This window comes from Carica papaya, chromosome 7 (assembly GCF_054855325.1).
Source record: "Carica papaya isolate Zhongbai chromosome 7, ASM5485532v1, whole genome shotgun sequence".
NCBI lineage: Eukaryota > Viridiplantae > Streptophyta > Magnoliopsida > Brassicales > Caricaceae > Carica > Carica papaya.
Genome location: NC_142315.1, coordinates 20012722 through 20037569, shown reverse-complemented (window position 1 = coordinate 20037569; position 24848 = coordinate 20012722). Strand labels below are relative to the sequence as shown.

Below are 24848 nucleotides of genomic sequence, written 5' to 3'. Positions count from 1 at the left end.
AATAATTAAATCATATTTAAATATTTTAAAAAATAACTCAAAAATTATTATTAATTAATTAAAATATAAAAATTTTTTAGGATAAAATAAAAAATTAATAAAATTTAATAAAAAAGAACAAAAATATGAATTTATTAAAAACTATTAAATAAGTAATTTTAAAAATTAACTCAAAATTCATATTTTAAATATCATAAAACAATCTTAAATAACTATACTATAAAAAAAAAAACAAATAAAATTTCATCGCTCTAACCCCATACTTTATATTATTAAACCACGAAATACCACGATTTAAAGGGGAGACTTCTGAGTTTTTATGGGGAATCCAGAGAAGATACAGAGGGTGAGGGAGCTTCTGCTGAAATGAGAGAGAGTGAAGTAGAACACAGAGGAGAGAGGAGGTGTGGGACTGCTCGTTTTGGCTGAGAGGGTGTAGGTAAGAGGCAGAAATCAAAGAGAGAGGCTGAATCGAGAGAGGAAGAATAGAAGAGGAATTATATTAAGAGAAGCTCACCGGTGAGAAAGAAATCTGTATACAGGTGAGAATTTGTTTTCTAATGATGTAATTGCTGAGGATATTGAACTTGAAATTTGATTCGATAATGAGAATGGAGTTTTTATTTTTGATTCCTAAGACTGATTCTCAAATAGAACATGCTGTTTTTCTATTCTTATCTTTAATTAAGGTTTGATTTTCTTTTGATCTCTCTATTGATGAACGTAGATTCATAAGTTTGGCTGATCGATTTCTTTATATTGATAAAACAGGACAATGTTGCAACCTTGGTTTGGTTTAATAGCTAGCATTTCTTACCCTTGCTTATATAGAAAATGTATATTTTATTCGTAAATGGTCGTTATCTTTCAATTAATTCTGCTTCCATAAATCTAAGGTCAGGATACCGTTAGAGTGGCCTTTCTCTTTGTATGAATCTGTGAATGTGGGTTAGGTTACAACTGAGTCTGAATAAATCTAAGGTTACCCTTGCTTATTAGATATTTTAATTTTCGGCTCCGGTAAATCAAAGGTCAATTAATGTTAGAGTGATCTTTCTGTTTGCAACAATCTGTGAATGTGAGTTAGATTATAACAGGGTGTTAATAAAACTGAGACTTTCAGATGAATGCATGCCAAATTCTCGTATTAATTTGTTGATTTTATGTTCTATTACTGGACTTTGAGAACATGGTTTTCTGGTTTGCCTTAGTTCTAAGGGTAGCTTATGTGATGCTGATTCTGTCTATGTTAAGAGTGTTCACTTAATCATGATACTTTGGGTTAGCGCCTTTTTTTTGGGTAACAAAGAATGTTTTGAATTTGATCAGTGATATCTAGTGCTATTTGACTTCTTTGCTTCCATTTTTTCAGTGTTATTGATTCCCTTTTGATTACAGGTTGGTTTGGCTTTAATGCAAGGGTTTATTTCACTTTTTATATCAGTATACTTATCTATTTTTGGATGTAATCTCTTTTCATTTACTGTTCTATGCATTAGGCAGTCGTGGATTGTTCTAATCATGAATTGCCTTCATGTATATCCATTTAGCATTTGGTGAAATTACATCTTCCGCCATTAAGTAGCATTCATAGAATGTATATTAAAAAAAGTAGCATGCATGGAATGTAAATGGAAATTTTAGCTATAGCTAATTAGCCTGTACCCTCTGGAAGGGTGGCTCATCCCTTCCCATTTGGGTATTTATTTTCAGATCCATTTCTCATTGTTGATCAGTGCATATTTAGGTGACTTATCCCATCTTGAAGTGGTCTGTGGTGACTTCTCACCTATGGGTGTGTTGGAGATTCTCAAAATCACTGTTGTGACATTTTGTCTATATAACTTTAGTACTAAAGATACATGTCAAGCACCACCACTATAAACACAATAGTGCTCAAGTTGAGTTCAAGTGGGTTTTCAAGGTGGGAATGGGAAGATAGGAGGCTGCTAAATAGAGAAGTGAAGATGGTGGAAGTGGTGAAGAAGAAAGAGGGGGTGAAGGAGGAGCAATTCATTTTTTTCGATAGGTCCTTAATTAGAACCAACTTGGGGTTCCAGGAAAGAAGTTGATGGCAGAGAAGTGGAGGATCTAGATGGCTACTTATTTTTTCTTCAATAAAAAATATTAAGTCAAGAAATTGGAGAAACCCACAATGATTATGTAACTTTTTTTTTGTTCAATATATGGATGGCGATTATTTTGTTAGAGGCTCACTTAGTACCAAGGTTCAAATACGGAACATATAAACTGGCATATAATGGATTGGCTTTATAATTACAGAATCATCATTTGTACTTTTTATATGCATAGTAGACAGGGTGCCTTTTTGGTAAACAACATCATGGTGGCAATCTATGCTTACTTTTTTGTAAGTGAAGATGGTGTTCTCCCTGCATGACATGTGGTGATTTTTTCTTTTCCCAAGACGGAAATGAAATTGTTTCAAAGAATTAATTATATTTCATACGACACGGGTGTCCACCTACAAAAGAATGACAACAGACATTTGGTACAATTCCTTTTAGACCCTCATCTTTATAGGGAAATCTCCTTCTCTTCTTAGGGCCTAGCATCTCTTACTTTCTTCTTTCATCTCCAACAAGAAGAGACAGCTTTGGGCACTTGTTTCTTATTCTTTTTATGTCTTTGCACTTTTTTTTTTGGTTAAAAATATATCTTAATGAAAAGAATTAAGTGTAAAAAAAGGGGAAAAAGACTGAAAGGAAATGGATAGGTGGACCGCCCAGATCAAAACCCTAAAATGAAGGGTCAAATTTTTTTCTGTTTTAAAATTGGTTACTGTTCAGGACAGCTGGTGGTCTCAGTAGATTCCAGAGACCACCTTCTCCATTTTCTTTTACTCTCCTGCATGTGTATAAATTTCCAATACCTGCACACAATAAAAAAGGCAGAAAATTAAAGAGCATTAAATACTCCATATTCACCTGGTTGGGTTTCTTTACATGATATCAGAGCAGTGCCTGTGATAAGCACTGATTTCTTTGATTTTTACATTACACTATTATTCTACTACTCAATGGCAAACCCTAATACAGATGTGTTGACACTCCTAAACTCGGATCAGCATGGAATGCAACTTGTCACAACCACCCTTGATGGCTCCAACCACTTGTCTTGGAGCCGAGCCATGGTGATTGCGTTTAGAGCTAAGGACAAGCTCGTTCTCGTTGATGGCAGATGCAAAAAGCCCGAACCTGATGCAGCAGAATATGAATAATGACACAAAACAGACAGCATGGTGGTGTCTTAGATCCTAAACTCGATGAATAAAGAGCTCGCTAACGCCTTCCTGTTTACCACATCAGCAAAAAACTTGTGGGATGAAATAAAAGAGAGGTATGGTGAAAGCAACAGGCCTTTGTTGTATTAATTAAAACGTGAAACAAGTTCTATAACGCAGTTTAACCTTTATGTCACAGCCTATTATACAAAACTCAAAAGGCTATGGGATGAGTTAACTCACCTAAGACCCTCACCTGCTTGCACTTGCCATGCTGCAACACAACACAGTGAAATAGACAATACCGACAACCTGTTCCAATTTCTAATGGGTCTTAATGACTCATACGACCATGTCAAAAACCAAATATTGATCATGGAACCCTTACCCGGTGCGAATAGAGCTTATTCGATTGTGATTAGTGTTGAAAAACAAAGAGAAGTACCAATATCAACTCACCTGAAGGGACGCCCGCTGCATTTTATACCAACTTGAAAGACAATCCAAAATTTTCAAACCGAAAAAAGGAAAAAGACAGCAGGACATGCACTTATTGTAGAAACACAGGGCACACAAAGGACACATGCTTCAAGCTTCATGGCTACCCAGAATGGTTTGCAGAACTCAAAGAGAAAAGGAACAAAGAAAAAGCCAATGTAGTGGCAAACAATGCTCCCAATGGCACCAAAACAGAAGCATCCAACACAAATTGGGGCACAGAAATGACCACACTCATACAAAAAGAGATCAACAAGTACATGAAAAACCAATGAGCAAACACGGCTGAGTCGGCAGGATGAGTGGACTACTCTGACTCCACTGATAAGTAACCTAAATGCTATTTTTTACATGCCTCTAATGATATAGGAACTTGAATAATAGATACAGGTGTCACATCACACATATGTTATGATTTTAAAATACTTTCAAAACTCGTAAAACTAGTACCTACAGTGCCTATCTCGCTACCAGACAGAACTACGAGTCATTCAACCCACAAAGGAACCATAAAACTGTGTGATAATCTAATTCTACTGGATGTCCTCTATATATCAAAATTCACTTGTAACTTTATTTCTGTCAGAAAGTTAACCCAAGCTTTAAATACCTACATTTCCTTTCATCCCAACCATTGTTTTGTACAGGATTTGACAATTAACAAAATATTGAGAAAGGGAACAATAATGAAGGGTCTGTACACCCTGAGTGAAGACATAGACTCTAACAAAGTATGCATCAGCCACACTCAAGAAAATAACCTACAACTATGGCACAAAAGGCTCGGCCACACATCCATAAAAAAATTGATTCACATCCCCAGTCTAAAGTTACCAGGCAATGCAGCTTTACATGATTGTGAAATATGCCAATTGGCAAAACAGCAGCGTTTGTCTTTCCCTAAAAGTTTCATAAATACCAACGACATTTTTAGTTTAATACATATTGACCTTTGGGGACCATACCCGGTCAATTGTATTTCTGGTGCACTCTATTTTTTAACCATAGTTGACGATTTTTCAAGAGCCACTTGGATTTATTTATTAAAAGAGAAAACGAGTGTACCAAATATCTTAAAATATTTTTGCAATTTAATACAAAACCAATTTCAGAAAACAATCAAAACAGTTAGGACAGATAATGACATTGAGTTCATAAACACCTCATGTAAAACTGTTTTTCAAGAAAGGGGAATCATGCATCAAAAAACTTGTACATACACACCATAGCAAAATGGTGTGGTGGAAGGGAAACATAAACACCTACTGCAAGTTGCTAGGGTATTGATGTTTGAATCAAAATTACCAAAAAGGTTTTGGAACGAAGCCATACTCACAGCCACACGCATAATAAACGTTTTGTCAAGTTCTATTTTAAAGTGAAAAATTCCTTATGAAATTTTGCACAAAAAACAGCCAAATTACTCAAATCTAAAAGCCTTTGGTTACCTATGTTTTGCTACAAATATTAACCTCCAAAAGGACAAGTTTGAATTCAGGGCTTTGAAATGTGTTTTCTTAGGGTATGCACCCGATGCTAAGGCCTACAAATTATATGATATAATAAACAGAAAAACGATTTTGTTTAGGGATGTCATATTTCATGAACATATTCTCCCATACCAAATACAACATTCTAAACCAGATTACCATGACACACCACTGCCAATACCAAGCATCGATACAGTAATCACACTTGAAAACCAGTTACAAAGAAGAGAAGAAATTCTCTTACCAAACATCATTCCCCAAGAGTCTGAAATGAGGAGGAGCATCAGGGTGAGAAGCAGGTCCGCCTGGATGGAAGACTTTGTTGCCCATACAATCGAACAACCTGTGCCCGAACCTGCCTTCCTCGTCCACCTCACCTGCATACAATAATGGCTATGTTAATTTCATTGCACAAGTGTTTATTACGAATGAATCAATGTCATACAGGGATACTAAAAAAGACAGCAAGTGGGTTGAGGCCCTGCAAGTTGAGCTGTTCGCACTAGAAGACAATAACACTTGAAAACTAACTGCATTGCCAAAAGGGAAGAAAGCAATCGACTCAAAATGGGTGTATAGAATAAAATACAATGCTGATAGATCAGTTGATAAATACAAAGCAAAACTCGTGGCTAAAGGTTACAACCAAGAGTTTGGCCTAGACTATCATGATAGCTTATCACCAGTGGTCAAAATAGTCATGGTTCGACTGCTTTTAGCTATGGCAGCCACAAGCGACTGGCCAGTATATCAGTTAGATATCAATAATGCGTACCTACATGAGTTTGTAGAAGATGAGCTATACCTAAAATCCCCAAAGGGCTACTTCAAGGCCAGTGAAGGGTAAGTCTGCCGTTTAACCAAGAGTTTGTATAGTCTGAAACAAGCAGATCGCCAGTGGAACAAGGAGCTTACTTCAAAGCTTCAATCCATCGGCTTCACCAAGTTAGAAGCCGACCACTATCTATTCACAAAAGGAACAAAAGGAAACTACGTTACAGTTGTGGTATATGTGGATGACTTACTTGTTACGGGTCCTAACAACGAAGAGATTTGTGAAGTGAAAAGCATCCTAGATGAAGCCTTCACGGTCAAGGACCTCGGTCAAGCAAGATACTTCCTTGGAGTCGAGATAGCTAGGTTAAAAGAAGGAATCTACATCTGCCAGAGAAAATATATTAAAGACATTTTACAAGATACAAAGATGGAAGATGCAAAAGGAATCCACTTTTTCCTACCTTTCGGACTAAAACTAAATGCAGAAAAAAGAGAAATCTTACCAGATCCAGAAAGGTACATACGTCTAATCGGCCGCTTGCTCTACCTCAACTTTACCAGACCCGACATAACATACTCCAGCCAACATCTCAGTTAGTTCATGCAACAGCCCAGACGGCTGCATCTCGACGCCGCACTACATGTTGTCAGGTACCTAAAGCAATATCCGGAGCAAGGCATCTTCTTCCCGAGAAGGAATAACCTTAAAGTTCAAGTCTTTTGTGACTCGGACTAGACATCGTGTCTGATGACCTGCAAATCCCTCACGGGCTTCTGTATCCTCTTTGGGCCTGCACTAATTTCCTGGAAAACAAAGAAATAAACTACGGTGAGCAAGTCTTCCGCAGAAGCTGAGTACAGAAGTATGTCATCCACAATATGTGAAGTTCAGTGGATAACCTATTTTCTTCGAGATTTTCTAATAGTACCTCACTTATCCATATTACTGAACTGCGACAATAAAGCCACCGAGCATATCGCAGCAAATCCGATCTTTCACGAACGAACGAAGCACCTCGACATCGATTGCCACATAGTTCGCAAACAGGTACAAAAGGATTTCGTCGAAACGCAACACGTCACCTCGAGAGAACAGCTCATCGATATGCTTACGAAACCTTTAGGAACCTCAGCACATCACCGACTTCTGTTCAAGATGAAGCACCTGCAACAAGAAAGCACAAAGGGTTAAAGAAGTAGTGGTGAGGAACTTGAAATGTCGAAAGTGAACAGGCTTCATCTTGAGTAGCGGATTAAAAGAATTAAGTGTAAAAAAAAAAGAGAAAAGGCTGAAAGGAAATGAACAGGTGGATCGCCTATATCAAAACCTTAAAATGAAGGGGCAAGATTTTTTCTGTTTTAAAATTGGTTATTGTTGGGAACAGCTGATGGTCTCAGTAGATTTCAGAAACCACCTTCTCCCTTTTCTTTTACTCTCCTGCATGTGTATAAATTCCCAATGCCTCCATACAATAAAAAAGGCAGAAAATTAAAGAACATTAAATACTCCATATTCACCCGATTGGGTTTCTTTACACTTAACATTAATTTTTTCTTGGTGTATAAGGAAACTATGTGAAAAGGAAAGTAAATTGAGAAAGATTTCTGCTTTTGGGGGTTGAATGCCTGTTTCCGAATCAAAAGCTGTTTGAATTGAGTTGCAGTAAGGACTCCAGGTAATTCCTTCAATTAGCAGGATATCACTTCTATCAGTAGGTATACATGAAACTTTTGTGCTCCTGCTTTTCGGGGAGGAACTCTGAATGTCACCATAGTACCCGTTCGGTCTCCTAAAATCTATTCTGAATCATTTCCCATCATGCCGCAAAGAAGTAGTGTATTTGGAAAAATTATCATTATTATTATTTTGTAAACTCAATGATTTCTGCTGTAGGTTTAGCTAAATCTCTATGTTTGGGTTTTTTCTGTTCGTAGTGCTTGTACAAGCAACTAGACAAAAAGGAGTGTTTATTTTTGTGGAAAAGGAAGGATTTTTCAACTGATGCCACTATACATACTACTATATGATTCTATTTAAGTAAGAAAAGAAGCACTCTGATCCCTTCACCAAGACAAAAGCCCACAGCATCCTGTGATTTTCGTATTCAAGGCAATATATCATCCTATTATTTTTAATTACATTACAACTGGACATAGTAAATACTCTTGCATATGTTGCTAACAGAAAATTTTGATTTAAGAAAATAAATATTTATTTATTTTTTGATTTAAAATGACTTCTGGTGAATATGCATGCAGTTATTATTTTGTTTGTATATTTCGTGCTAACTGCAGCTTGCTTCTTCTCTTATGTCAATATGCTAGCAATAAAGTTGCTCTGTGGAAGTGCCTCTAATTTGTTGTTTTACTTTTTAGAAGTCCTTAAATCATGCTAGGAGCATTTACCTCAGGTAGTGATCATTTTCTAGTAAATTGAAGAATCAAGTTTGAGTTTACTTTCCATATAAAATATAAAATCAGTTGAATCTATACATTGAGAGTTTCTGTTTTGAAGTACTCGAGAATATTTCTCCTTTATAGAGTAAGAGTTATATATATATGAGGAGTGATATAAAGCGAACAACAAAATTATTAGGATTTCTTTTTTTTTTTTGTGATTTATAATGTTTGGGCCAATTGGAACCTATCTCATATGATCAGGTCATGATTTCAGTGAGTTTGTAATTTTTTTAAAAATCATTCATAAATTGAGTGTTAGAAGATAAGAAAACATCTGTTTTGTTTTGCTCACATATTTGCCTAATGAATGTTATCATTCTATTAATAGCATAGGCATAAGTGTCTATGAAAATTTACATATGCAAAATTCTTTAGAAAAATTTAAATTGCACTTGCAAGTTTGCTGCCATTACAAGTCCATTACCAAGTCCATCTTCCAAGACTCTCAAAGTTTCTCCCTAATACTCTTTTCTCCTATATTCTATTTCCTACTGTTAAATGCTATTTTTATTTATTCTTCTACTGTTTGCTTGCCCAGGTTGCATTTCCCAGCAACCTGATATTATGCATGCTAGTTCGAAGGGCAAAAATGGAAGAACATAGTGCTCTTTCTGTTTTTGCTTTGCTTTTGACAATTTGAAAGATGCACTTCTTCCTTTTGGGGATTGAGTATACTGTTACTAGAAGAATGGAGTATATATCAAGTGTCCGTACTTTTATGGATATCTCTCAATCTTGGTGTCCATACTCCAAAGTATCGAAAACATATTTTTAAATCTCAGCTTGGATTTTACTGGTTATTTTACGTAATTTCAGGTGGCCTGTTCAGGTCCATATTGATCTTAATTTCAACCCTGTTTACTCCATATTCATGTCAGTTTTGTCTTTAACATTGCATTAGGAAAATGGCCTCAAATGCTGCATTAGCTCTCTATCTCTTGCTTTGACTTCCAGCCAAACTTAGTGTTAATTTCTTGGTTCTAATGTTTTAGTTATCCACCATTTTGTTGAGTTTCAGCAAAGTTATGTCAAAATTACCTTTCTTGATACCTCTCTATGGCTTTTGTACCTTGGCAAGTTGGAGTGGGCAAAAACTCATGCCCTGGTTACCTCTTTGTAGGAAATTCCCACATTATCTGGTCATAATTCTCACTATGTTGGCTGTTAGGTTTAATTCTGAACTCAGGAAGCTATCTTACATTTTTTACATTTTCCTTTTTTGTTCTTGTTTTTTATATTGTAGGGTGGGAATTTTGATTGAATTGGAAGAAATATGGAAGCAACCCAGATGCCTGATGAGACCGAATCCCATCAAACACCTCAAGAAAAAAATGTTAGGGATGGGCAAATGGAACAGGGGGATAACAGCCAAGTGCGGGTTTCAGGTTCTAGATGTACACGTTCTCAGGTAGCTCCTGACTGGACAGTTGAGGACATGCTCATTCTTGTGAATGAGATTGCTGCTGTTGAAGCCGATTGTTCAAATGCGTTGTCTACTTATCAGAGATGGAAGATAATATCAGAAAATTGCACTGCACTGGATGTTCCTCGGTCTCTAAATCAATGTCGGAGGAAGTGGGGCTCCTTGCTTGTTGAGTACAACCAGATTAAGCAATGGGAATCATTGTCAAGTGGTTCTTATTGGTCTTTGGGAATTGGAAGTAGAAAACAATTTGGACTTCCGGACTATTTTGATTATGAGCTTTTCAAAGCCATTGACAATGTTGTGAGGGCACAGGAGGACAAAGCAGACACAGATCCTGAAAGTGATCCTGATGCTGAGACTGACACACTTGAAATAGTTGCACAACTAGGTAATAATTCATCTTTTGATTCCACAGTTTTCGGCATTTAATTACTTTCAGTGATGATTATCTTACATCCAAGAATGGGCTTGTGGAGTTTGCATGTTTTTCTTTTTCCAGTCAATGTAGTCTTGGTTTTTTCAGAATTCTACTTAATGGTCATTGAATGCATCTGGTCAATGGATAAACCTTAAAGAGGCGGTCTTTTATATTTACTTTGCTTCGTGCATTGTTTTACATAAATTTTCCAGAAAAGTAGATTGATGATCAATTTCTTCTCCCTGCATAAATTGTTCCGAAAAAGTGGAACAGGAACTTCTTTATTGTTTATCACATGGCAAGAGTTGTTTCTCAATTATATTAAAACATAGCCCATCAGATTTTTTCTAATTTTTTCTTATTCTTTTGTTCAAAAGCTCTAAGCTCAATTGTCTTCTCCCCTTTTTTTTTACACCTTTTTTAACAGAGTTCTAAATGAGAAAGGAAACAGGATTTTGCATGTGAAGGTTTTTGGTTTCTCTCAGATTTGTTGGAGCATTTGTAGTTAGTTCAACTTCTGAAATTGCTGATACAAAACGTTTTCCTATCAGCCTTGGTTGTGTTTCCTTTTGGGTCTTCCACATCAGCAATAATCTTGACTATCAAGTTTCTAGTTTTCCTCTCATTTGCCACACTTGTTGTAGCAACCCTGTTTACCTCTCTTGAATTGGTTCAGAACCTTCAGTTTTCAAAGTTACCATGAGTATCATCCTTATGATTTGGTATTATCAGGATCTAATGGACCCACGAGACGGTTAAACATTATGGAACAGAAGCCTCATGAGATTCGCAAAGAAGATACGAAGCTGAAATGGTGCACAGAGAAAAGCCATCCTGGAAGGAAGCCTCAGAAAAGTTCTGCCAAAAAGAAGCTTCTGAAGAATGATATGAAGGGTAAGAGGACAATCAGCATTGAAGCAAAGGAACAAACTGTTGCAGCTTTTACTGAAGCAAAGGAACAAAGTCTTGCTGCAAAGCTACAAGAGTCTGCTGAACTGATCCATGCCATAGTTAAGGAAAACCTATCTGAGAAAGCTAAACGTGTGAATTCTACTGTGAAGAATGCTGAGGAGTTTAAAACAGATGTAATAAGACGGCAGGGCAATCGTCTTATTGCATGCCTTGGCGTAATGATAGAGAGCCTTAACCAAATTTGTGATGTTGTCCAGAATGGGGAGTAACATACAGTGGATGACATTAATGTAAGTGTTAGTAAAACATTTGTAGATGGGTTCGTTCTCATGCTAATTTTTGGGTCTTCCTATCTTATTCGGTAGGTGTAAATTCTTCAATTGGGCATGGGTGTGCCCCATGCAATCTCTGTCTCTCACACTCACATGCAAGCACACACAAAATAAGCTGTCTGTTTGGAGCAATAGTGCATGTTTAGTTTTTACTAATACTGTTGGCAAGTTAAGTCTAGCTGGATATTAAAAAAATAAAGATATTTTTAATTAAAAGTATAACGTATGATTAACTGCAAAACTTAAATGTATATTTTTGAAATTTCGGTGATTATAATTCTTTCATTAAGTTATTAATTTAGTATTTAAAAACACAAAGTAATAGTATTAACTATTAGTAATTTTATTTTAAAATTTATCAACCAATTCATCAAAACTCGTCAGGGCAAAAAAGGTACACTCCGAAAACAATGCAAAAATTCTGACTAACATTAATTTTTGTGGGTGGGGTGGGGCTAAAAAGCTTCAAAATTTGGATTTAGGAATTTCCTTCTTCGGACGACTCCACTGGGGATCGAACCCAGAATCTCTGGTTCCGTAGACCAGCGCCTTATCCATTGGGCCATGGAGTCTGGTGCACTGGAGGTTATATTAATTCAGATATGACAATGATTTATTCAATTTTTGGGAAAATCCTGTAAATAATAAATAGAGCATAACCAAAGCAGAGTTGGTTGCCAAAATGTTTTACAGTTATCACATATTACGTGTATACTCTTATTACGTGTATGTTAAGTCGTGTGTTATTTATTTTAGTGGATGCATCAATATTTTTAAGTTATACGATATATATATATATATATATATTTTTCATTTTCTAATACATCTTATATATATTTTTAAACTAAATATAATACCCAATACAAATTTCATACATACCTATGTTTATATACATATATATACATATTTGATTGATAATATTTTAAAATTTATGTTCTTTTAAAAAAATCAAAATACATTAATAATATTTGCGTGCAACCTTATCAATTTGTGCACATTCTTATTCAGTCATTTACCTCGATTAGTATACTACCTGAGTCACTGGAAGCATTGTACTCATTTGAAGTATTTTTTTTTTTTTTTTATAAAAATAAATAAATTTGGTGCAAGTTTCTTATATATATATATATATATATATATATATCTTTATAAAGAGACACTCCAACATATTTATTGATTGGTATATTACGAAGAAAAGAATCAAGAAATGGAGGAGCTTCTTCTTCTTCTTCTTCTTCTTCTTCTGGCCTGGGTTTGCATATGTTTGTTTATTCAATATTCATAATCACAAATTAAAACAAGCACTTGCAGTTCCAGTTCAATATTTTCACTCCATATTATCGTCTATCTAATGATTTTAAGTCTTCATTTATCTTAAATTTGTACATGATGATTGCCACGCAAAAAAGAAAGGTAGAGAAGAAATCCCAAGACGCAAGGATCTGGCTAAGACAAAACTACCACCTTACTCAGTATCCACATCACCAAAGAGAACTCAAATGCAAACAGCGTATGAAGCAGTCCACGATCCAGTGCATATCCATACAGTGTAATCCCCCCATTGTTGTGTCGAAGATAATCAACTGCAATACATATATACACACGCACAGCATCCTCAACGTTCAATTCAAAATAATTATATGTATATATGAGAAAAGTGCTGATGAAATAGATACGAATTTACATATATACTGACCTAGAGCTTGCCTGGTTTGGTAAAAGGCAGAGTCTTGTGATGACACCGTACAAGGGAAAATGTCAGAGGAATCAGAGTCGGTATCTCCGCCGTCTGAGTCTCGTGGAACATGAAGTTTGGGTTCGTCTGATCCGGCGGAGGAGCCACATGAGACGCTCATGTGCCATCTGGTTGCCACCGACACTATGCCCTGCGCTCTGTGTGTGATTCTCGCCGCACCCAACAAGCACAAGAAGAACCCACTCAGCTGCGCCGCCGAACACACCTGCACTCACCCATCTCCCAGAGCATCATTTTAATTAAACCCATTGTGGATTTCTACAAGATGGTTCAATATTATATAAATTTACTTACCACGAGATCACCGGAATTCAGGAAGCTTTTATCGGACTTGGGAATGAGAACCAGTAACAAGGCTGCAAATTGACTGACAGTGATCACAACAGAGCACGTAATAATGAAGAACCGATACCTATGACTGGTAGCTGATAACTGTTTCTTGATTCTTACATGCTCCCTAAATATCACTCCCACATCCGACCCACGTCCCTCGAACATCTTGTGCAGTCCTCCGAATCTCAGAATCTGTAACTCACAAGTTAACCGGAAGAGCACGCAAACGAGCAAGAAAACTCCTGTTCGGTAAACCCACGAAACCAGAACCAGCACAAACATGGTGGAATTCAAAGGAAACCCAGAACTGATGTTCACGTAAGGCAGTGATATTTTCACAGAGGAGAAGAATATGATCTTGTGAGCGAGCTCGACGAAGAAGGAGGGTAGAAGAATGCAGGCCAAGTAACGAAACGCCCTGTCGAGTTCACGAGTATATCCTCGCCGGACAAGTATAGAGTCGTCCTGGAGGCCGTCGAGGAACAAGAGTTGACGGAGACCGTATTTTTTGAAGAAACGAAGAAGAGTTAAGAAAGCGATTGCGGCTAGTCCTGACTCGGGGAACTGAGCGAGAAGGTTGAAGGAGAAGGAGTAGTCGTCGGCAGGTTGGGTTTTTACGGAGAGACAGCTTACGATGGGGACGATAATGGTGAGGAAGAAGAAAACAAAGTAGGAGACTAATTTTCCAGCGCAGGAAGAATGATCGAGTGCACACCATTTGAGACTAATTCGAAAGTTGCGCAAGTCATCAAAAAGTGAAGATTTTGATCTTGCATAGGATGGTTGGAGAAGTAATGGCATTTGATGTTGGAGGAGTTGATGATCATGATCATCTGGAGGAAACTGGATTTGGATTTGGGTGTGAGCGTCATCCGTTGAAGGGTTCATAATCTGAATGAATGAAGGATGAAAATGGAGGTGAGAGGTGTTTATATGGATACAAGTGTGGTGTTGGAATCAGCAAGGAGCCTGTGGGAGAGGCAAGCTTTTTCGTGTTAAGCAGAAAGTGACAGCTTACACCATATGTTGCTTCCATCTTTCCCTTTCCTAATTATGCTTTAATCTGCTGCACGTTTATTAGTGTTCTCTAAATACAAGAATCAAGTCAATGTAAATGATTTACCCTCAATATAATCTACTGATTATAGGGTCAAGAGTTCAACAACCAAACTCAAGGATGATACATGGGTATGGTGATGAGCAGAAAATTTAAATATAATCCTTAGCTTTTAGTAAATTTAGACTTCACGTACGCATCAAGTGTAAATTTAACAAAAACTTAAATGTTTAATGTCAATAAAATTACGAACAAAATACATACAAATTTAAGTTTAGGAAAATATTCTTTTTACGATTAATGTTGAAAAGAAATTATTAATTACATTGTTAATAATTTAGTTTTTACACTGAATTTCAGTCATGTTTTAGTTAAACCTCTTTTTATATATAATAAATTTCAATTTATTCTTTCTAGATTGCTAATAATTTAAATATATCTACACATGATAATTTGTTTATTATTCCAATTAGATTGAAACTCTTTTAAAAAACCTTTTTTTTTGTAAAATCCAATAAAAAAAAATCAATTATATAGGATCATCGCCTGAAGAAAGAATTTTTTCAGTTCAAATTGAACCAGGGTTTTAGCATTTTCAGATCAATCGGCCGGAGACGATGAAGATTCCAAAGCTGGAAAAGATTGATGGTAATTCGACGCCGTAATTGAAGCAAACTTGGGCCGAAGAAGGCTGGATTACTCCGTTTTTTGGGTTGATTGAAGCTTAAAATCTGCGTTGTCGGATTGGATGAGTAATAGAGCTTGACGACGAAGACTACGAGACAACTGCCACACGCGCAGCCGCCGTGTCGGAAGGGGCGCTGTAACGGCCCCGAAAATTTAAATAAAATATATGTGTTAAAAATGTCAAATGCGGAAGCGTGATAAAAATTTTGACTAACATCCCTTACACAATAACCAAAATGTACTCAAAATATGAAATTACAAACTAACTAAAAGAGAAACTCGAAAATAAAAACTATAAATATAACTACGGAGTCTTTAGGCGTCCCATTCGCCTTCTTCCTACGGAACGGCCTCGGGAACAATGTCTTCCAGATCTGAAATGGTTAAATAAGGAATGAGCTACACCAGCTCACTAAAGACATTACACTATCTCACCGCCACGGAGGTAAAGGTGGGTAGAAAACACAAAAAGACCAATGGAGTATAATTTATAACAAATTCTTTTATCAAAAATAAAATCCTTTACTGTACACTTATCTCGGTGAAGTTCATAAAACAACATACGAAAGCAATAACATTATCATCATCATGAAATCATATGGACTGTATAACATAATACTTACCACACCTTTGCATTTCAATCATTACACAATATATTTTTCCTCATTTACCAGCCAACTAGTATCCATGGGGATCCATAGGGGTCCCGCTACCCGTGAACCCTTAACACTTGTAATCAGATTCAAGGGTCGTCCCCATACCCCGTCCGGTATGGGCGCCAAAACCATAAACCTCAATACCCCGTCCGGTATGAGGGTGAAACGGGCTGTCCCCATACCCCGTCCAGTATTGGCGCCAAAACACATAAGGTCTCCATACCCCGTCCGGTATGAGAGACCACAATCCCGGTAGGGTTCCCTACGGACCCGGTCCATCCACCATCTCTCAGGATATCTAGTCAGGCTGACTACATTATCCAATTATCAATTTACGTAACCTTTTATTCCCTTTTTCCTCAGTCAACATCATCAAGTCACACACAAATAAGCAAACCAGTAATTTATGCCAAACAAGACAACACACAACATCGGGTTCTCAGTCGTTCAATCCATAATCAATAAAACAGTGATATATACACACGAAACTATGAAATAAAAACATCATACCTCATACTGCATTTAAAACTGTAAAATAGGACAAACAACAGCTGACCGACAAACACACCAGACTCGGGCTCCATTAGCGACCTTAAACAATTTCACACATCTATTGATTCATGAAATACCGTTTTATCATTTATTGAACTTTAATACCGTGATAGGAAATAGGGTGAGGGGTCCTTACTTGTTTCGGGGTCTGAATACGGCTCTACAGTGTGCCTACAGGCTGTTCCTAATTTTTTCTGAATTTTTTCCGGGGAGCTGAAACGCACTACTAGTACCTGCACGTGTCCCAAAAATCCCAAATTAGGCCTAGGGTCCATTTCGGCCAATATCGCAATTCCGGCACGGCAGCTCTGCCGTGCTCCGGTGACGGGCGACGGCGATTCGCCTCGGGTTGGCCATTTTCGGCCGTTTCTGGCTGAATTCGGCCACACTTGCATCGGTCCCTGCGATAAAACAACCCTAAGGCCCTCGGTGGGCCAAAAAATACGAAAAACTGAAGCTTACCGGCGGTGGTGCTCTCGGGTGCGGTGGCTCTCCGGTGTGAATCGTGTTTTGGTGATTTGGCTCCGATCAACCTGTAGAGAAAAGAACGGTGATCACAGTGGTATAAAATTTGCATCGAACGGAGGCCGGGAAGGGCCTCATCGGAGGCAAAAATCGAGGAGGGGCGCAGCGGCGCCGCTGGGTTTCGGCTAAGTTTTTCAGCTGTTTGGCCGGTGGTTTGGCTCCGGTTTGGCCATAGGCGGACTCAGCGTCGAAAAACAAGTAAGGGAGAGAAAAATTACCTCAATCAGCGGTCGAAAATTTCCCCAGTGCGGCGGCGGGTAGTGGCGGCCGGCTCCTCCGGCGACTGGTTCTTCTTCTCCGGCGAGCACTGGCAGCTAGGGTTTCTTTGGTCAGGTGTGGGTGGGGGTATTTATACCCTTCGCCTTTTAATCTTGACCATCCATCAAGATTGAATCTGGGCCGTTCGATCGCGATTTAATTGGGATTAAATCTGGGCCGTTCATCGCGATGCAATCTGGGTCGTCTGTGCCTGATTGAATCTGGGCCGTCCGTGCGCGTGAATCTAGGCCGTCCGTGCGCACGTTTGATCTTGGTCGTCCGTGCGCACGGGAACAGATCTGGGCTGTCCAATCGCGCGCACGCAGATCGCCCCCGTGGCCCGTCCCCTGGTCAGCGTGTCCTTGCCACGCGGCGCGTCCTGATTGGCCGGGGCTGCTGACCGAGCCGCTGACGTGGTGCTGACATGACACAACTTTTCTAAATTACGTTTTGACCTCTGGTTTCAGATTTTCTTTTCAAAAACACCCCCAGAACCCAAATTTTCACCCATTTTTCCCAAAATCAATTTCAATTAAATCCAAATAATATTTTTACCCAATTTTATCATCATTATTATTTTTATTTTTATTAAATTAAATTAAATAAATCAATTAAAATTTTAATAATTACAAAATAAACTAAATAAAATAAATTAAAAATTAATAATAATAATAATAAAATTAATAGGTGTTACAACTCTCCCCCCTTAAAGAAATTTGGTCCCCCAAATTTGCATCTTACTCTTGGTCGAACAAATGGGGATACTGGGCTCTAAATTCTGATTTCAGCTCCCAAGTAGCCTCCCTGGGCGTGTGGTTCTGCCACACGACCTTTACAAATGATATTTCTCGGTTGCGGAGTATTCTGTTCTTTCGGTCCGTGATATCGACCGGTACTTCTTCATAAAACAAGTCCTCTTGGAGTGGAAGCGGTTCATGAGCCAAGACATGAGAAGGGTCCAGGTTGTACTTACGTAGCATAGATACGTGAAACACGTTGTGGACTCTGGAGAGCTCGGGAGGCAGTGCTAGTCTGTAGGCAGCGGTACCAATCCTGTCTAAGATTTCAAAGGGTCCAATATATCGGGGGTTTAATTTTCCCCTCCTACCAAACCTACTAATTCCCCTGAAAGGAGTGACCTTAAGAAACACACGGTCGCCTTTCTCAAACGCTAGGTCTCTCCTCCGGATATCTGCATAACTCTTCTGCCTACTCTGAGCTGTCTGAATGTTCTTCTTGATTTTAATTATCCTGGACGTGGTCTCCTCTACCAACTTCGGGCCGAACAATCTTCTATCGCCCACTTCCTCCTAACAAATCGGTGACCTGCACGGGCGCCCATATAGCGCCTCATATGGAGCCATGCCGATACTTGTTTGGTAGCTGTTGTTGTAGGCAAACTCTATCAGGGGTAGATGGTCGTCCCAATGGCCCCCGGAGTCAAGGACACAAGCTCGGAGCATATCCTCAAGCGTACGAATTGTCCTCTCTGATTGTCCATCAGTCTGGGGATGGAAGGCAGTACTAAGAGACAGCTTTGTTCCCATAGCTTGCTGGAAGCTACTCTAAAACCGAGAGGTGAACCTGGGATCCCTGTCGGACACTACTGTTACTGAAACCCCATGCAATCTGACTATCTCCCGGATATACATCCTTGCCAACTTGTCCAATGAATCGGTCATCTTGATGGCTAGGAAGTGGAAAGACTAGGTAAGTCGGTCAACGATTACCCATATGGCATCGTGTCCTGAACGCGCCTTGGGTAGCCCCGATATCAAGTCCATGGTGATATGTTCCCACTTTCACTCCGGGATCGATAAAGGCTGAAGTAACCCACCTGGGCGCTGATGCTCTACCTTGACCTGCTGACATACCAAACATTTAGATACAAAGTCGGCTATGTCTCTCTTCATCCCATGCCACCAAAACCGGAGTCGCATGCTTTGGTACATTTTGGTGCTTTCTGGATGCATGGTAAACTTCGAGCCATGGGACTCTGTCATGATGTCCCTTTTTAACTCACTGTCATCTGGGACACACACCCTGTCTTGGAAACGAAGTAGTCCATCGGCAGATATTCGGAATTCTGAGCTCCCTCCCTGTTCTGCATCCTTCTTTCGAGCTACCAGGGCGGGGTCAACTGTCTGGGCTTCCCTTGTTCTCTGAATTAACTCGGGCTGGACTGTCAGACGGCTCAAACATGTGACCCTCTTCAGATCATGAAGTCGAACCTGTTGTGTGGCCCCAATTAGTTTGCATTCTGAAACCATCAAATGGGCTAAGATACCTGCACTTTTCCTGCTGAAGGCATCTGCTACCACGTTGCCCTTACCCGGATGGTATAAGATGTCATAATCATAGTCCTTAAGGAGTTCCATCTACCTTCTCTGACGCATGTTGAGATCCTTATGAGTGAATATGTGTTTCAAACTCTTGTGATCGGTATAGATCTGAAAGGTCTCTCCGTACAAATAATGGCGCCAGGTTTTCAAGGCATGAATGATTGCAGCAAGTTCCAAGTCATTGGTGGGATAGTTCTTCTCATGATTCTTTAACTGTCTAGACCCGTATGCTATAACCTTTCCATACTGTATCAGGACACAACCCAGGCCCAGATGGAAGGCATCACTATAAACTGTATATCCTCCCGATCCACTCGGTAAAGCCAGCACGGGTGCAGTGGTCAGCCGCTTTTTTAATTTTGAGAAACTTCTTTCGCAGTCTTCATTCCACTCAAACTTGGCATTCTTCTTTGTGAGTCGGGTTAGAGGAGCTGCTAGACTGGAGAATCCTTCAACGAACCTGCGGTAATAACCTGCCATTCCCAGGAAGCTACGGATTTCCTTAACTGATGTCAGTTTCTACCAACCAAGTACCGCTTCAACCTTTTCAGGATTCACTGATACCCCTTCCTTCGATATGATGTGTCCTAGGAAGGCAGTCTACTCAAGCCAGAATCCACACTTACTCAACTTCGCATATAGCCTCTTGTTTCTAAGGACCTACAAAACTTGGGCCAGATGGTGAGCATGTTCTTCTCTGCTTTTTGAGTAGACTAAGATATCATCGATGAACACGATGAAAAATTGATCCAAGAACTCTCTGAAGACCCTGTTCATCAGATCCATAAAGATTATCGGGGTGTTGGTTAGCCTGAATGGCATGACCAGGAACTCATAGTGTCCGTACCTGGTTCGAAAGGCCGTCTTGAGGATGTTTTATGTTCTTATCTTCACCTGGTGGTAACCTGATCGTAGATCTATTTTAGAGAAGACTTGTGCACCCTGCAGCTGATCCAAGAGGTCATCAATCCGGGGAAGGGGATACTTATTTTTGATCGTGACCTTGTTCAATCCTCTGTAATCAATGCACAGTCTCAACGTTCTATCTCCCTTCCTTGCAAAAGTGACTCCGGCACCCCAAGGGGACACACTGTGTCTAATAAAACCACTGTCTTGCAATTCAGTTATCTATTTCCTCAGCTCTTCCATCTCAATGCTGCTCATGCGGTAAGGAGCAACCGAAATAGGTTGGGTACCTGGCTGTAGGTCTATAGTGAACTCGACTTCTCTGTCCACTAGCAGACCGGGTAGTTCGTCCGGAAACACATATGGAAAGTCCCGGACTACAGGAATCTCTTGAGTACAAATTTCCCTCTTGGGCTTGCCTAGTCAGAGAAAACAACAAGATTGAGGCAATAGAAGTTAAGAAAACTTGCCATCAAGGAATACGTACTGAATAATTTTATTAATTTGTAAATGGCTCCTCGTTAGGAGGATTAAATACAACTTTCTTGTTGAAGCAATCTATAGTGGCGTGATACGCCGCTAGCCAATCCATTCCTTAGATTACATCAAAATCACCCGTGTCTAACCCTATCAGGTCTACACTCAGCTTCCTATTTGCTATCTCCACGGCACAAGCCCTATAGATAGCTTCCCCTAGTAGTGTTTCACCCCCAGCAGTAGACACAAACAATAGTGATTCAAGTTTATCAGGCGATACATTAATTTTAGGAGCAAAAGCATGTGAAACAAAAGAGTGCAATGCACCAGTATCAAATAAAACATGAGCAATACGGTCACATATAGTATACATATCCTGTACCACATCCGGGTCGGTGTCGGCATCCTGCTGGGTAAGGTTGTATGCTCTGCCCTGGATAGGAGGCCTCCCTTGATTCTGGTTCCTCGGGCACTCTCTAGCATAATGCTAGGCACTGCCACAAATGCGACAAGTGTTGTTGCGGCGGTAGTAGGGTCGGTCCCCGTGATCTCTGCCACAGTGTTGACAAATCTTCCCACGTGCTGCCCCTGGAGCCTGAGGAGGGGCCTGGATGGCTGGTCTGGGCCTCTTGTTTGGTTGGGCAGGCGCCGTGGGTGCTGGCCTGCGGAACGGAGATGAGGGTCGGGAACTCCCTCCTGGCTGAGGACGGTTACTGAAGCTTCTTTCCACGATTTGCGCCTTTGCTAGGACTGCTGAATAGGTCTTGAGCTCCAATACTACCAAGTGTTGCCTGATCTCTGGGCGGAGACCTGACTGGAATCTCCTAGCCTTTCGGCCCTCATCCATCAATGTCTCTGGGGAGTATCGGCCTAGCTCGAGGAACTTACAAGCATACTCTGATACTGTCATGTTTCCCTGAACTAATTGAACAAACTTCGTTTCCTTTAGGTGTCGGATGTGGTCAGGGAGATACTCCGCATGGAAGGCCGTTAAGAACTGCTCCCAAGTGACTGGTGTAGGCAGGGTGGCCTGCTTGAGCTCCCACCAACGTCCTGCTTTCCCTACTAGCATGAAGGAAGCTAGGGCAGCTCTCTGCTCAGGGACTACTCCCAAGATCCTGAAAGCTCTCTCAGTCTCTGCCAGCCAGTACACGGCCTCTTCGAAAGAGGATCCTCCTACAAAGGTGGAGGGGTTCAGTCTCCTGTACCTCTCTATGTAGCCCGAGTCGATCAAGGAATGAGTGGGGTCCCGTGGAGGAGGGACTGGACCCGGCTGGGGATAGATTGTGGGGCCCTATGGTGGCACGTGCTGAAATGGTGGGGGCACCGGATTGTAGTATGGCGGTGCCGGGCAATACGGTGGCTGGGGCACCGGTTCATACTGCGGTGGTGGTGCCGGGTGGTACTGTGGTGGAGCAGGCTCGTGCCGGGGTGGCTCGGGATCCGCTTGCTGTAGCGGTGGCTCAACCCGTGGTAGTGGGGGAGGTTCAGGTAACTCCCTTCTCTCCTCTTGACCTTGCTGGGCGGCCATGATCCTTTCGAGCATCTCAAATATTCTGTCCACATCTTCCCGAAGGGAATCATCTCGGGCTGCTCGGTTTAGTGGGGGTCTTCCTCTCCTCATCTCTCTGCACCTGCATTTCATAAGGAATGGTTGAGTAACGGTTTATCGGTAAATATTTCTCTAAGCATTATTGTGTAAGGGATGGGTCCGGGGAACGCGGCTCTGTTACCAACTATAACAGCCCCGGAAATTTAAATGAAATATATGTATTAAAAATGTCAAATGCGGAAGCGTGATAAAAATTTTGACTAACATCCCTTACACAATAACCAAAACGTACTCAAAATATGAAATTACAAACTAACTAAAAGAGAAACTCGAAAATAAAAACTATAAATATAACTACGAAGTCTTTAGGCGTTCCCTTCGTCGTCTTCCTACGGAAGGGGCTCGGGAACAATGTCTTCCTGATCTGAAATGGTTAAATAAGGAATGAGCTACACCAGCCCACTAAAGATATCACACTATCTCACCGCCACGAAGGTAAAGGTGGGTAGAAAATACAAAAAGACCAATGGAGCATAATTTATAACAAATTTTTTTATCAAAAATAAAATCCTTTACTGTCCACTTATCTCTGTGAAGTTCATAAAACAACATACGAAAGCAATAACATTATCATCATCATGAAATCATATGAACTGTATAACATAATACTTACCACGCATTTGCATTTCAATCATTACACAACATATTTTTCCTCATTTACCAGCCTACTAGTATCCATGGGGATCCATAGGGGTCCCGTTACCCGTGAACCCTTAACACTTGTAATCAAATTCCAGGGCTGTCCCCATACCCCGTCCGGTATGGGCGCCAAAACCATAAACCTCAATACCCCGTCCGGTATGAGGGTGAAACAGGCTGTCCCCATACCCCGTCCGGTATGGGCACCAAAACACATAAGGTCTCCATACCCCGTCCGGTATGAGAGACCACAATCCCGATAGGGTTCCCTACGGACCCAGTCCGTCCACCATCTCCCAAGATATCTAGTTAGGCTGACTACATTATCGAATTATCAATTTACGTAACTTTTTATTCCCTTTTTCCTTAGTCAGCATCATCAAGTCACACACAAACAAGCAAACCAGTAATTTATGCCAAACAAGACAACACACAACATCGGGTTCTCAGTCATTCAACCCATAATCAATAAAACAGTGATATATACACATGAAATTATGAAATGAAAATATCAGACCTCATACTGCATTTAAAACTGTAAAATAGGACAAACAACAGCTGAGCGACAAACACACCAGACTCGGGCTCCATTAGCGATCTTAAACAATTTCACACATCTATTGATTCATGAAATACCGTTTTATCATTTATTGAACTTTAATACCGTGATAGGAAATAGGGTGAGAGGTCCTTACTTGTTTCGGGTTCTGAATACAGCTCTACAGTGCGCCTACAGGCTGTCCATAATTTTCTCTAAATTTTTTCCGGGGAGCTGAAATGCACTACTAGTACCTACACGTGTCCTAAAAATCCTAAATTAGGCCTAGGGCCCCTTTCGGCCAATATCACAATTCCGGCACGGCGGCTCTGCCGTGCTCCGGCAACGAGCGGCGGCGATTCGCCTTGGGTTTGCTGTTTCCGGCCGAATTCGGCCACACTTGCATCGGTCCCTGTGATAAAACAACCCTAGAGCCCTCGGTGGGCCAAAAAATCACGAAAAACCGAAGCTTACCGGCGGCGGTGCTCTCGGGTGCGGGGGCTCTCCGGCGTGAATCATGTTTTGGTGATTTGGCTCTGGTCAACCTGTAGAGAAAAGAACGGTGATCACAGTGGTATAAAATTTGCATCGAACGGAGGCCGGGAAGGGCCTCATCGGATGCAAAAATCAAGGAGGGGCGCGGCAGTGCCGCTGGGTTTCGGCTGAGTTTTCCGGCCGTTTGGCCGGTGGTTTGGCTCCAGTTTGGCCATAGGCGGACTCAGCGTCGAAAAACGAGCAAGGGGGAGAAAAATTACCTCGATCGGCGGTCAGAAATTTCCCCGGTTCGGCAGCGGGTGGCGGCGGCCGGCTCCTCCGGTGACTGGTTCTTCTTCTCCGGCGAGCACTGGCGGCTAGGGTTTCTTTGGTCAGGTGTGGGTGGGAGTATTTATACCCTTCACCTTTTAATCTTGACCGTCCATCAAGATTGAATCTGGGTCGTTCGATCGCGAATT

The 24848-nt window shown here is 40.3% G+C and overlaps 2 protein-coding genes and 1 non-coding gene across 3 annotated transcripts; 1 reads left to right on the top strand and 2 right to left on the bottom strand.

Moving 5' to 3' along the window:
- Positions 1–255: 255 nt before the first annotated feature.
- LOC110808231 (sequence-specific DNA binding transcription factor) lies at positions 256–11582 on the top strand. Its single transcript, XM_088207612.1, has 3 exons — positions 256–542; positions 9713–10283; positions 11046–11582. Exons 2-3 carry the CDS (start codon positions 9743–9745, stop codon positions 11492–11494), a joined length of 990 nt encoding a protein of 329 aa, XP_088063738.1. The 5' UTR covers positions 256–542; positions 9713–9742; the 3' UTR covers positions 11495–11582.
- A 474-nt stretch (positions 11583–12056) lies between these two features.
- Positions 12057–12129, bottom strand: TRNAR-ACG (transfer RNA arginine (anticodon ACG)). The gene has a single exon. It is a non-coding gene; the product is annotated as a tRNA-Arg (tRNA).
- Positions 12130–12894: 765 nt separating this feature from the next.
- On the bottom strand, positions 12895–14568 carry LOC110808261 (Ras guanine nucleotide exchange factor K). The gene is made up of 3 exons (XM_022033695.2): positions 13608–14568; positions 13254–13518; positions 12895–13140 (listed from the first exon to the last, which is right to left on the bottom strand). The coding sequence occupies exons 1-3, from the start codon at positions 14532–14534 to the stop codon at positions 13004–13006; spliced, it is 1329 nt and encodes a 442-aa protein (XP_021889387.2). The 5' UTR covers positions 14535–14568; the 3' UTR covers positions 12895–13003.
- Between the last annotated feature and the right edge of the window lie 10280 nt (positions 14569–24848).